The 14,076-nt window shown below is 38.9% G+C and overlaps 3 protein-coding genes across 13 annotated transcripts in view; 1 reads left to right on the forward strand and 2 right to left on the reverse strand.

Annotated features, from left to right (window-relative positions):
• Positions 1–14,076, forward strand: part of LOC122627304 (neurobeachin) — a 191,157-nt gene that overhangs the window by 161,672 nt on the left and 15,409 nt on the right. The gene's annotated exons all lie outside the window — the stretch shown is intronic.
• Positions 2,130–4,281, reverse strand: LOC122627307 (protein mab-21). The gene has a single exon (XM_043808379.1). The coding sequence runs from the start codon at positions 3,855–3,857 to the stop codon at positions 2,760–2,762; it is 1,098 nt and encodes a 365-aa protein (XP_043664314.1). The 5' UTR covers positions 3,858–4,281; the 3' UTR covers positions 2,130–2,759.
• On the reverse strand, positions 6,225–7,898 carry LOC122627308 (protein mab-21-like). The gene has a single exon (XM_043808380.1). The coding sequence runs from the start codon at positions 7,434–7,436 to the stop codon at positions 6,339–6,341; it is 1,098 nt and encodes a 365-aa protein (XP_043664315.1). The 5' UTR covers positions 7,437–7,898; the 3' UTR covers positions 6,225–6,338.

Consider the following 14,076-nt stretch of genomic DNA (forward strand, 5'->3'; position numbering starts at 1 on the left):
TTAGTTTCTTATCCGTGAAACATCCTATCGCGGCATGTCTCAATTCGAACTTAAAATACTACATTCAGATAATATTCGAAAGAATAAACAAGGAAAAAAACTCAAAAAGTTCGAAGAACTTCCTCGTAGATATAAAATATTATTATTGCACAGGACATTTTATCGATAGATCGCTAAATAAAGACTGAAATAATAATTGTATAAAATGGATCGTTACGATGTAGGTAATAAAATATTAAGGAGCAGAAATTTCAAATAATGATCAGTAATATTCACTTTATAAGTGTAGATCAAACGATTAATAATATGAAATCGTTTAATCATTCAACTACCTAGAAATTATGCGAACTATACAAGATATTAATAATTTATTCTAATCAACTTTTTACGAACGTGCGTACCTATAATAAATATCTTACAGATTATTCCTTGTTGCTTCTGTTTTTCTATGCTATTAGAAATAGCGTCTGACAACTCCTTGGTACAGATTATACAATGATCGATTATATGAATGATCTAAAATCTATACGGTTTATCCTATCAGCGTCAATAGTAATTAGCAGTTCATGTTTCTTTTTGCTTTCATACCAAGCATTAGTTACGTATTTCTTAATCAACCTCTAAATTTTAATTTTGACGGGAATGTCCTTAGACAAGTTCATTATTTTCTTCTTCTTTCTTACAGGTTTATTCGTTTTTAGAATGAAATATATTAAGCGACAACAAAAAGAAAAGAAGAAAGAGTAAAAAAGCATGAACTATTTCCAAGAACCGTTATCTTTCGTACACATATTTTATGACAAAGATATAAGCTCATTTTAAAACTAACGAGCCTGGTCACGCTATTTATTTTTCGATCTCTCTTGAGTTTCGCGTACGTTATCTACCATTTAACTTTATCAAACGAATTTTCGGTATAGATAGAACCGGCATTTATTTCTGTAAATAATTTTGTGCGGGAACTTTGAGACGAGTTAGAGTTACTTACTTTGCAAGTTTACTTCTTCGCACTTGATAGTAAGTAGAAGATTATTTGAAATTTCTGTGATGCACGAAGATAAACAAGATTATTAGTAATATTGCTTGAAACGCTGCCAGTTTCACGCTCGTTTCTGTCAGTCAGAGTTGTACCATTACATTTGATACGCGTTTTAGAATCGATCGTGTCGACAAAGCTTGAAAATATTTCATTTAAATTCATTTCTAACACGTACAACGTTACTTCTCATTAAACGTTTTATTACTAGATGGATTCATTATCATTTTCTTTCGCATAAATTTTTTAACGACCCATTTATCGATTTTATCTTGATTAATAATTAATGAAGAAAAATTAAAAATTGTACTTTTTTATTCTTCAACGTAATACGATAAAATTGTTTTTCAAATCTGAATATATAATAATGTATGTACATAAGATTATTAATTCTTACGGTTAGAATTAAAATTCTTATAAAAAGAAAAATAATTAAAATATTCTGCGAGTATTATACGTTAGTAATTATAATACACGATGTGAAACTAGTTCTCGTAGACTATATTCATGATTAAGTAAATACTGACATAAAATGTAAGAACATTACAATTTGCGTAATGTTCGTGATAAGTAACGATAACGATGTTTAGCGATTGTTTAGCATGGTTGTTTGAAACTAGTTTTTCATGTTAACATTTATATCATTAAATAAGGGCAAGCCTTTTGAAGCTAGGACGCATTACGATAAATTTCTAATCAACTTATCTGTATGTCTGCCTTATAAGTAGGTAAACACGCTTTTAAAATTGTACCAATCGCGTAAAAACCGGAAAAAAAACGCGGAGGAAAAAGAAACGACAAAGTAGAAAATTCTCTCCTTTATATTCATATTCATAGACGTTTTAAGAATCGAAGAAAGGACAAAAAAGTGTGAGAGAGTATAAAATTTATGAGACCTAACTCGCACTCCACGAGCCAGCTCGTTTATCGAACGAAACGTTTAACGATCTTACCAACAACGATCGAGAAATTTACGAGGCTTTGATTTTCGGAGAACGATCGTTAGGATAGTAAGAAAGAAAGAAAGAAATAGAAAAGATGAAAAGAGTAGGAATGGTTTCGTGATGTTTGATCAAAGAAAACGCGTCGAAGGTTTCGTATAAATAGGTACTGTATTTTACATTTCGTTACACAGTTTAATAAATATCTTTCAAATATTATTTACATAGCGGCGGGAAACGAAACAGTCGATGAAAAACGATTGACCCTTTGTATCGTGTAACATTTTGATAGAGCATGAAAATTCGTCGTATTTTCTTATTCCTTTTCCTTTTTGTCAATAGACACACTCATTTTCACTATCTTATTGAGTTTCTTATAGATGATGATCGCGAACGACAAAGGGCCAATCCGCGTTTCTTTTTAGAGAGACGAGAAAACGCGATCCATCCGAGCGACGGCAGCTTCTCCGCGCAAGTAGAAAAAAGGGAGTAAGTACGTCGAAAGGAAAGAAACGAATTGCTTTTTTTAAGACGGAACGTCAACGTAGACAATTATGGCACTAACTCGTAAACGCGAGCCGTTCGTTGCACGATCACAAAAATCACTGGGTACGTTTTTATTTTTTTCTTTTGTCGTTGATGTCTCCGAAAGATGAGAACGCTCGATGAATGAGAAACTAGCGTTCGATGTCGATTCTAGGAATCGATCGATCGTTAAAAACGTTTTAATATTGTATTTAATTCGAATATTTTTCTCTTCTTTGTTTTTTTTTTTTTGTAAACTAGAGCTTCTCCAATGCTCGGCTATTCGTCAATAATTCTCTCGTTAGTCTCCAGACTTGTTTAGCTGCGTTCTCCAAGCCACTAGGTGATTTCCCTTTGAAGAGATCAAGATTAGGTAGGAAGTAGTGAGGACATCTTCGACATTGGAGACAGGAAATAAGTTGTAAGAAAATGCCATTGATTCGATCGCCTAGACAGGCCTCGTCCCATTCGGCCTCGTGAGGGTGCTTTTCACATTCGTAAAGTAACAATGTCTTCATGTGATAACTGGTGACAGGATTGCCCGGTAAATCAAGGTGTCGATCCCTAAGGGTCTTGAGAATACTCAGACAACGCTTTCTGCTAGCACCTTGGAGTAGTCGATTTTCAGCATCGATGAAGGACAACGCCCAGGCATCGCCCTCCATGGCCGACTGTTTTCCCTGAAGTCCGATACATTCCTTCGAGAGCATATCGAAACCCTCTGCCTTAACTTCCGCGACGATATTCGGATGTGGCCATGGTATATGTGCGATTGGCCAATGAGAGGCCGATCTTGGCCAGAGTCCGGCGCACTTAAACGCGGGCGTGATTTGTACGATGTATCTCTCGCGTATCCGTAACTTAACTTCCGTCGTGTCTGCTATCATTTTGACCGAGTCCCTATAGGCACACTTGTCGCAAGCCTGGGCAACCAACGTTTGAAACCTCGATCGAATTTTTCTAGCTGATAGGTATCCGCTCGCCGTTATGAACTCTACCCAAAGTGACATCGATCTCTTTCTACCGTCGCTGAGTTTCAACACCGCACATCCAGGCAACGTGCCGTCGTCGACGAAGTTTAATACACCCATTTGATTGAGATAGATGACGATCTCGAACTCGGTAGGTGAGATCACATCTAGACCGTCGAATCGACCGTTGTAATCCGTAAGAGAAGAGATGAAACGAGGCTCCTGTACCTCGACTTCCTTAAGTACATCCTGCACAACCCTGCAAACTTCCTGAATCGTTTTTGCCACTTGACTCTTCCTACCCATCACGCGTTCCCCGAAGTACTTGTTGATCTGGTAAACCATCTTCGACTGAGCGGCCAGCATCTCAGCCGGCACCAACATCTTTGCACCGGGACCGGCCTGACTCGGCCCGGGCTCCTTCCCAGAAATCCTTTAAGAAGCCCGGAGGGCTTCTCCGTTTTTTCCAACGAATTCGATCACCGCATTCTTAAATTTAATCCCGTCTTTTTTCTACTCTCGGTCTTATCTTCTATCAAAAAAAATTCAATCGGACGGGACACATGATCTCGTCCAGTTCTTTTTTCTTCCCGTTCCAAAAAATCTTCCTTTTTTTATCTTCTACTTCCTTAGCCTTTTTTGTTCTATTTCTTTTTTCTTTTTTCTTTTTTTTTATCTCACGAACGAACGCTCCTTCGTACCCTTTGCGTTTCTCGAATATTTCTTATCGGAGACACGAACGATGCAGGAGAAGGAGACGAACGAGGGTCTCCGTGCAGGAGCAGATTGTCGACTGCGCCGCTTTCCACCTTCGTAGATCCAATCGTCCTTCCCTGCTGCTAGTTGGAGGCGTGTCGGCTTTCTCGCGTGATCGTGCTTCATGGTTTGGTAACGCCCCCGGTTTGCGTTAATTCGACCAATCCTCGGTTAGCTCGACCACCATAGGGCGGAGAGTTCCAACGTCGACGCGAAACAATCGATCCGACTTTCCGACCACGCCACGACTCACCAACACTATCATACTCGTCTGTCTATAATATAGTACAGTATGCTTACTTACTTATTTGTGCATGTGTAAGTAACCTACGCGGCTAACCTCTCTACGATCCAAAAACTCACCCCTCTTCCTCCCCATTCTTACCCTTCTCATGGTTTTTCATCCCTAACTTGGCTATAGCGATCGTAATTTCAATTCCATCGTATTTATTTTCCTTCGATTTAGTTTCCGTCGATGTTTTATCGTTATACCTTTTCCTCGTTTTTACTTTTGCTTTTCCGATTTTACGATTGTTAAATTCTATCTTTGTTTGATCATTTCCGTTTAAGAGATTGATTCATTAGATCGTGCATGAGAAAGTTATTATTCGATGGTCATGCTATATGGGTGCGGCTTGACAAAGAGCTATGTGTTAACCTGAAATGAACTGAAATATCTTGGGCGGATAATTAAGAGGATTAATGATTCTCGTACTTTGTTGAATGAATTCCCTCGAATAATCATTTTTCATTCGGTTAATCACTTTTCGTACGGACTTTTAATTTGTGGACTTTTAAAGAAACGATTCTATCTGTTTCAAAAAAGGAAAAAGAATTAAGCAAAATGAATGTAAATTTCATTTTTAAGATAAAAAAATGCAAAAGTTTCTATATTTTCTTTTACGATGATAAATAGAGTAGGTGAAGTAGAATTCGATGAAAAATAGTAGACAACGTTAGGTGATAGTATTATTACAGTAAAATGTAAAATTATTCACAAAGCGAATAGGACATCCGAAACAAAGGACATATGTAACACGAATCATTAATAAGTGTAATCGTGATGGTAATTAAGTCGATCTACCATTTGGAAACGATGTATTGATCGATGTAAGAACGGTAGCGATCGAGTGGCAGCATTCGATGAATTTGACACGCGCCGCGAAGCACGAAAATTATCCGACGGGAGTTTAAACAGCGTCGTTCGAGCATCGATGATGGTAGGAAGAGAAACGTTAGGATAGAATTAAGATAGGATGCCGACGTAATAAAATGCAAAAGGGGGTAATAAAAATGATAGTCGCTGCTACGCCGAACACCAAGTCGTTCTCTCGAAAGTACTCGATAACTACGTATTACGGAGACAATAATCGTTACCTAGATTATGCTCGAGCATGATAAATAAGTCGTTAAAGTGTCATCGATTCCATCACAGTTGTTTGTCGATTATAGAAAGACATGGCTCATTTTGTTCCTTTTTTTCTCTTTCTTTCTCTTTTTTTTTTACATCGAGATAAATGCATTTATTATGTACATTGTCGTCTTATAATTTTAAATAGCGATTTGATTAGGTATATTAATAATAAATATCATTTAAATAATATCAAAAATTATTTACACGTAACGATGCGCAATGAAATCGCAGTTCTTTCTTTTGCCGTAAGCTCGCTTTTATAAATGGTTATAAATGTTCTTCAATTTTATTTTTTTAAAATCGAAATAGACAGAATTACAATACGCTTTGCGTCGATGGATAATAGATGTATATAGGGGAATGATAGATTTATATAGGAAAGTACAATTTTTTCACGAAATGTATGAAATGTCGAACGTTCGTTCTTCGTTCTTTAAACCGGGACATTCAGTCGATTGAACGAAAAGCATTACGTAAAGTGGCAGGTGAAGAACTTCGACGATTCGATTCAAATATGTTTCGTATTTAAAGTAATTAAATATAGTAACAGAGAATGAATTATAAACTTATTGCGCGAAATGTTGCGGCGAATTAAAGGGAGGCTTTTATTTCAAGAACAGTTCATTAATGCACACTTGTCTTTTCTTTTATCTTCAAAGTATCACGAAAGATATGTTGCATCTAAGGGAAGATCGCTAAAGTTTCTCGAGAGCACGGCTGTTGGTCAACAATTCTCTGGTCAGTCTCCAAACTTGTTTGGCGGCGTTTTCCAAGCCGCTGGGTGATTTTCCTTTGAACAAGTCGAGGTTCGGTAGAAAATAATGAGGACATCTTCGACATTGGAGGCAAGAAATAAGTTGCAAAAAGATGCCGTTCATTCGATCGGCCAAGCAAGCCTCGTCCCATTCGGCTTCGAGAGGATGTTTCTCGCACTCGTAAAGGAGTAAGGTCTTCATGTGATAACTCGTTACCGGATTGCCAGGAAGATCGAGGTGTCGATCTCTGAGAGTTTTAAGAATGCTCAAACATTTGCGTCGGCAGCCACCCTGCAAGAGCCTGGTCTCGGCCTCGGTAAAACTCAACACCCAGGCGTCTCCTTCCATCGCCGATTGTTTCCCTTGCAAAGCAACGCTCTCCTTCGAAAGAAGATCGAAACCTTCGGTTTTGACTTCCGCGACGAGATTAGGATGAGGCCAGGGAATATGGGGGATCGGCCAATGAGCTGCCGATCTTGGCCACACGCCGGAACACTTGAATGCCGGTGTGATTTGAACGACGTATCTCTCTCGAATACGTAGCTTCACCTCGGTAGTATCGGCTATCATTTTAACGGAGTCTCGATAAGTACACTTGTCACAGGCCTGGGCCACCAAGGTCTGAAATCTCGATCGGATCTTTCTCGCGGACAAGTAACCGCTCGCGGTGATGAATTCTACCCAAAGAGACATGGACCTCTTGCGGCCGTCGCTAAGCTTTAAAACGGCGCAACCCGGCAGGGTGCCGTCGTCGACGAAGTTGAAGACGCCCATTTGATTCAGGTATAGCACCACCTCAAATTCCCCCGGTGAAATCACTTCGAGACCCTCGTAACGACCGTTGCACTCGGTCAGCGAGGATATGAAGCGTGGCTCTTGTACCTCAACCTCCTTTAACACATCCTGCACGACCTTACAAACTTCTCTTATCGTCTTCTGTACCTGTCCCATACGTGCTTGCACGCGTTCTCCGTAATACTTGTTGATTTGATAAAGCATCTTCGACTGAGCCGCCATCATTTCCTGCGGCACCAACATTTTTTCACTTACGAGACCGAGGGATGGAGGTGACGAAAGAGGGGAAAAGAAATAACAGAGAGAATTCGATGATTCGAATGAAAAAAAGAAAAAGGGAACAGAAGAAGAAGGAGAAGGAGAAGGAGAAGAAGAAGAAAAAGAAGAAGAAGAAGAAGAAGAAAATCTTGATTCCCCCTTTCTCTCTTCAGCAGCTCACCGAACCCTTCTGTCTTCTCGTTCTGCTCATCCCGAGGAAGATCGAGATTGTTCTCGCGTTCATCCTAATCGTAGTGTCCTCCTTCGATATAAAAACACACTCGACGATGCGTTTTCGTTCGAGAATCTCTTCTGCTCGCTTTAGCTACGATATTACGAGAAAAAGCGGCAGGTGCTCTCTCGTCCGCGCGTACGACGTTCCTCGACGGCGGCGACTCGAATCGTGCCGCGCGCGCGATCACGCCGAGCACCGCGCGCGCTCGCTCCCTCGCTTGCTCGTTCACGGTAAAGAAGACGGATAAACAGAGAGAGAGAGAGAGAGAGAGAAAGAGAGAGAGACACAGACAGACAATGAGAAAGAGAGAGAAGAAGAGGGAGAGGAAGAGAGAGGAAAGGTTCGTTTTCGACGCGCCACAGCACGCCGGCTTCGAGCTCGATCCGCCTTTGCAACTTCGGCCAGTCCCGCCTTTCGAGTCGACGCGCGCCTCAATGCGAGTTTCGAGCGTGCGCCTCTGCTCTCTCTCGCCACGCCTATCCTCTATACCTCCTCTCTGTCCATTCTACCCCTTTACCGCACGTCCTCACTCGTCTCGACTCACCCGACTCACCCTCTTCCTCCTATATCCTCACCGCCATGTCCACTGAACCGGCGTTCCCCGGTTATTTATTTATTTATTTATTTATTTATTCATTCGTTCGTTCGTTCGTTTTTTCGTTTATTCATTCATTCGTTCATTCATTCGTTCATTCGTTCATTCGTTCATTCGTTCATTCGTTCATCGATTCATCGAGGCCAACCTGATAAATTCATCTATCTTTATTTTAATAGAAACATAACTTCTTCGCTTCTAAATAATCGTTGTTTTTCGAGTTTTATCTTTTTTCCTCGTCGAAAGTTTTCCTCTATTTCGAAAATATTTGCATCAGATATTTCCTTCAGGTAAAAAAGCAGGTGCGCTCCCATCCAGCAGGAAAAACAGCTTGCACGCGGAGATTTTTTCTTTTAGATCACGATCGTGAATAGTAGGTAACGTGTTGTGGGTATGATAAAGAATATCTATTTGCTGAATAATGTTGTGCAGAGATGTTAGATATTTTTTTTCGAAAGTTTAAATCAGTTTAGTTCTTTGGATACATTTTATTGAGTTCGAGTTAGGGCAATCGAATTTTTCGAAGATTCCGTTTTAAGTTCACATTATTCTCGTTCTCTCTCTTTCTCTCTTTCTATTTCTCTTTTTATCCCTTTCTTCTACTTGTAGGAGATTGCACTCGTTAGGTCGCGTTCGTACGGCGAGTAATCGAATAAAGCTCGAGAATCCAATCTACTCGGAGTCAGAGTGGTAGATTGGTAACAGTCCCGACAGTCCCTGCCTCGTTCTCTCTCACTAATGCGACTTGATTCATGAGCCATGCTACTACGTTCGTATTCCAAATTTTCCCTCTCTCTGTATCTCTATCTCTCTATCTCTCTCTATCTCTCTTTGTCTCTCTTGCTACTGGATAGTCGAGGGGTCAAACGCTCTGCTACATCAGCGCTCGCATTAAGGCAGGACCCGAGGGTTGCCTTGAGCACCCCTAAATGTGCCTTTCATCATCCCATTCCGACTTAATTCGTTTATCATCTGAATTATTTGTACACCCTCGCGAGAGACAGTGCTCAATTTCTTAACGCTACCGTATGGCAGAAACAAATTTATTCCTAAGAGCTTGGAAGATCGTTGAAAATGTTTTTTTGATCGTTTTGAAAGAGAAATTTCGAAGAATTAGGTTGATAATTTTATCCCTATGTCATCGATTATATTTACTTGATCAAAATAACCAATTGAATAATGAATGATATCGAAGAATTCATCTTCTCAGGAAAATGTTTACCCATCGATAGATCTTTCTATTTACTACTGTATCTATTATTTACGGTATTATTGTATCAGTAGAATTTGCCGAAGATCTTGATCTTCATCTTGATCTTCATCGGGATTTTTCTATTCGGGATCTTTCGAAAGTAGGTATCGTGTCTCGAAAAGAGCAGCCGTGACGAAAGGTTGTTTGCTGGAAATGCTTCTTTTATTCTGAAAAAAGTTTGCAGGTATATGACGAACTTTTGGTTTCCAGTTGCACCGGGGATCTCTATATTTTTCTTTCTTTAGGGGTTTCTTTCGAACGAGAGCCTCTATACGAACGAGAGCCTCTATACGAACGAGAGAAACAATGTGGAACATCTTTGATGGGAGAGGAAGAGAGAGGGAGATAAAAAAGGCGGGAGTAGGGAGGGTAGTAGAGTCCGTCTTGTAAATCAACTCGAACGAACGTACTCGCGTAATCCCAAATAATCCCCTACTCGGTCGTTGAGCTTTGCCAGCCGGCAAAGCCAGTGGACGTTTTCGATGCTAGCATTTCATGGACCGAGCACCTATTTCATGCTACGCCCGTTAAATGATACGAAAAAAGAAATCCTTACAAATTGCGATCTCTTGATCCATTCGAATTGCCTTACGTGATTCTTATTATTTCTTCTGATCTAAACTTTTCAAATGATCGAACCTTCACATAAATATTCAATTAATCTCATCGTTAAATAACACTTTATTTGTTATCTTTTTATTTAAAAAGAAAAGATAAAAATATTAAGATCATTGATAGCTATTTATATCTTACCGTATTCGATATGTTCGAATTTCGTAATTTGTTTTGAAATATCCTTTTATAATTATCTCCTAATTATTTCCTATCTCGTTATTAGAATTAACATACGGTTTCCACGCATCTGTTGTCGGAAATAGATCGCATTATATACCATTTTACCTTGTTCCACGATAATTCGGGAAACCTGCTGACTCGAGAATTAACGATATAGAAAATATGTTGTTTCGTTTTTGAATTGTTAACACGATTGGTATTGCATAAATATACTTTGAAAATCTTTAAATTCATATTGTCGATTCGAATATTAATTCGTTTTGATTAATAAAATGAGATAAAAAATTGTATCGTTTCGATCATCTCTTAGAACTAATAACATTTGGTCCCTTTATTTCTTGGATGGCGTAATGCGTTATCTCGAGCAAAATACGAGTAGGTAATAAAGGTATGAGAACACGCACGTGGCAGACATATTTCATTGAGATCGACACGATGGCTCCCGAATGTTTCGTGCATTAGTTGCCTCGTTTCTTCAAGGTAAACGACTCTGTACTTTTTTTTGTCAGGATGTCCCTATCACCCTTCGCATTTTGAATTTAAAGCTGATCTTCGAAGGAAGGGTCTTCTTCGACGATATCAATTAATTCAATATTAATTCAATCATTTAAATATAAAGTTTAAAAGATTAAAGGATTACAAAATTTATTCAAGAATCCGTCCGCAATGAAAAATTAATAATTTTTTACAACGTAACAAATTTACGATAGGCTAACAAAATCGAAAAAAGATATTTCTTTTTTTTTTTTTTCTTTCTAAATCTAAACAATACCTCAGATCTTTGCCATACGTTGCTCTATTCAGGAAGATCATCGCCCCAATATTCGACCACACCGAAGTATCGTGATTTCGAGTAGTTAGCACTCGAAGAAATCGAGAGGGTGCTCGAAACATGAAAAGAGAGCGGTTCGAGAAGGGTAAGAGGGGGTGGGAACAGGGTATGGTCCCTCTATTATTGTCCAGCACTTAATCTGTTTGTTGTATACACCGGTAGAGGACTGCTAAGTGGTTCCCCATTCTATGGGGTCTTCTATGTTGGTGCACAGAAGCGAGAGCAAAGAGAGAGAGAGAGAAAGAGAGAGATGGAGAGAGACAGAAAAAAATACAGAGTGAGAGAGAAAGAAGCGTGTAGTGAGAAGCAGCAAGGGGCCACGTCTCTTGCGAACGTGACACATGTTGTTACATCACGTCACCCATTGTCATCGCGCGCGAGCACCGGCGTACCGCTGAGCCAAGCATGGTTTTGCTCGATGATAGACGAGTTGCTGCATGGGGAGCACTAATCGCGTACCACTTGACACCTCGAAAGGACCTTCTTTCTTAAACGCTTCGAACGCTTTTTTGAACATTTTCGAATGCGCGTGCGATAGGCTTTTTTTCTTTCCTTTTTCCTTTTTTTTTCTTCTTCTCCGTTCATTTACAAAATATTTATGCCTTTCTCCATCGTTTATAAATATTATTCGTGTTAATTTATAATGACGCAGATGGAAAAATCTGAGATTTTCTAATTAAAATCTTTCATTTTCTATTTTATTCAATATTTATTCATGCATAAATGTTTCTTATTTCCTCTCGAGATTGTGGGACGTCATGTTCGCTTTGAATCACCCTGACGTAGGTATATTTGTACGCGAGTAAACTTTATTAATCATCGTCGTATCTCGACGTCACTCGGCTCTCCTTTCTCGCGAACGGAAAGTCACAAAGATGGGAAATCTAATTGTGTTGACTTTGCTTCGTTCTCGGAGACAATAAGAAACGAATATATCAATTTCGTGAGTTTTATACCGATGTTCAAAGATATTTTTGACTTATCGTTATATTTTAAGTTCGCTTATTGTCGCGTCATTGGCTTGACTAAACTCATTTGGCATGCTTGTTTGACATTTTTTAACGAGTAAAATGAAATATTTTTAATCAATATTTTCAATTAGTATTCACATAAAAAAGGTCGTCGTTTTTTACGATTATCGTTTCTTGTTTTCTTTCTTTTTTTTGGTTTTGTTTTTCCCCCTACTAACATCTACGTGATTTATCTGTATATCCCACGATTCAGGTATCTAAATAATAAATGCTATGGCACGATTCGGTCCTTATCAATTTTTCCCAGTGTTTGCAATGCATTGGAAACGCGCACGCGCATCCTCAGGGGTTGAAGTTCTACCTACCCTTACCCTCGATCACTCCCTATCCCAATCTTGCGTATTACGGGTAGATATCGGTGGACTCCGATATTCCTTTGTGTATACTACAAATCGAAGATCCATGAGTAAACAGAATGATTAACTATCATCATTCGATCATTTTGCATTTTCAGCTAGTTGAATATTGATATTTCAATAATTATAAAATCTCTCCTATAATTTGTTTTATTTTTGCATATATAATTTAACGATACCAAATTTCTTGATTTAGAGGGATTAATTTATTCATTCGAAAAATGAATAATTAATTATTCTGTGTAATTATTTATCATGCAAAATATATAATCATGCCAGTTAATCGATTTTGGTTTCGGCAAGTATTTACTCTTCTCACATCGATGTGACGTTTATGGTCCCATGAGAGATTCGAAACGGCTTACATTTTCGTAATTGGGTTTTGACGGGCGTGGAATATGTGCGGCACCCTAATGTCATCACTAGTCTTTAGGTTAGTATCCGACGGACTACTGAAGATCACACAAGCGTACATGTCAGGATGTCCTTTTTTTTCACGATCCGCTGATTCGTCTTGACGTCTATTACTTCATCCTATCGTTCATGTCCTTCCACGGCTTTCTAAGTTCGGGAACAACATGACATCGTTTCGCGAGATGAAATTACTATTTAGAAACTGACGTGAAACAAATTACTTCTCCGTTTTGTATATATATCCAGTTTAGTTATATGAAAATGATAAAAAAAATGTCGTTGAAATTAACGACGAGGATGTTTATTAAGAATCGCAATTGTCGAATGCAATTGTATAACATTATTAACACCTTTCAGACAAAATATTTAGTTATTGCTTAAACATTAAGAAATTGGTATAAAGGCAATAAGACGAGACATTATTTCTTTTTTATTTCTTATTTTTTTATCACAAATCAACGACAAAAAATATCTTTAATTGGGAAGTAACGAAGCGAACTGATTATCTTGAGAATAATTCGATTTGCAAGGCGCGAGGATATCTCGAGCATCATCGATGCGTCCTCGTTAAAAGGGAAAAATGGAAGGGCCTGTTAGATTACGGAACAGTAAATTGGGGATCCTCGAGGACAGGCTCTCTCAGTCTTGCGCGCGCGCACACACACACCCTTTCTCCTTTTCTCCCTTCCTTTCTCTCTCTCTCTCTCTCTCTCTCTCTCTCTCTCTCTCTCTCTCTCTCTCTCTCTCTCTCTTTCTATCTCCCCACACACACACATATATATACATATATATATATATATATATATATATATCTGTCTTTCTCTCTGTTTCTTTCTTTCCCTTTTGCCAACGGGTTGTTGTTCACGACTCGTTCGAAGAGCGCAAGTCCGCGAGGTCCTGGGATCGATTCTCGACTCAGCAGGAGGCTCCTCCTACCACGACGGCCATCTTGCGAACGGCACTGGTCTCATTATATCACATCACACTTCACTGCATCCAGGTTACATACTTATAGTCATGTGGTTGCATACTCATTGGAATATTTTTATTTTTCTTTTTTTCTTTTTTTTCGGAAGATTACCTACCTTCTTAATATCATCCTGTTGTAATGCCAT

The sequence above is a fragment of the Vespula pensylvanica genome, chromosome 2 (assembly GCF_014466175.1).
Source record: "Vespula pensylvanica isolate Volc-1 chromosome 2, ASM1446617v1, whole genome shotgun sequence".
Lineage (NCBI taxonomy): Eukaryota > Metazoa > Arthropoda > Insecta > Hymenoptera > Vespidae > Vespula > Vespula pensylvanica.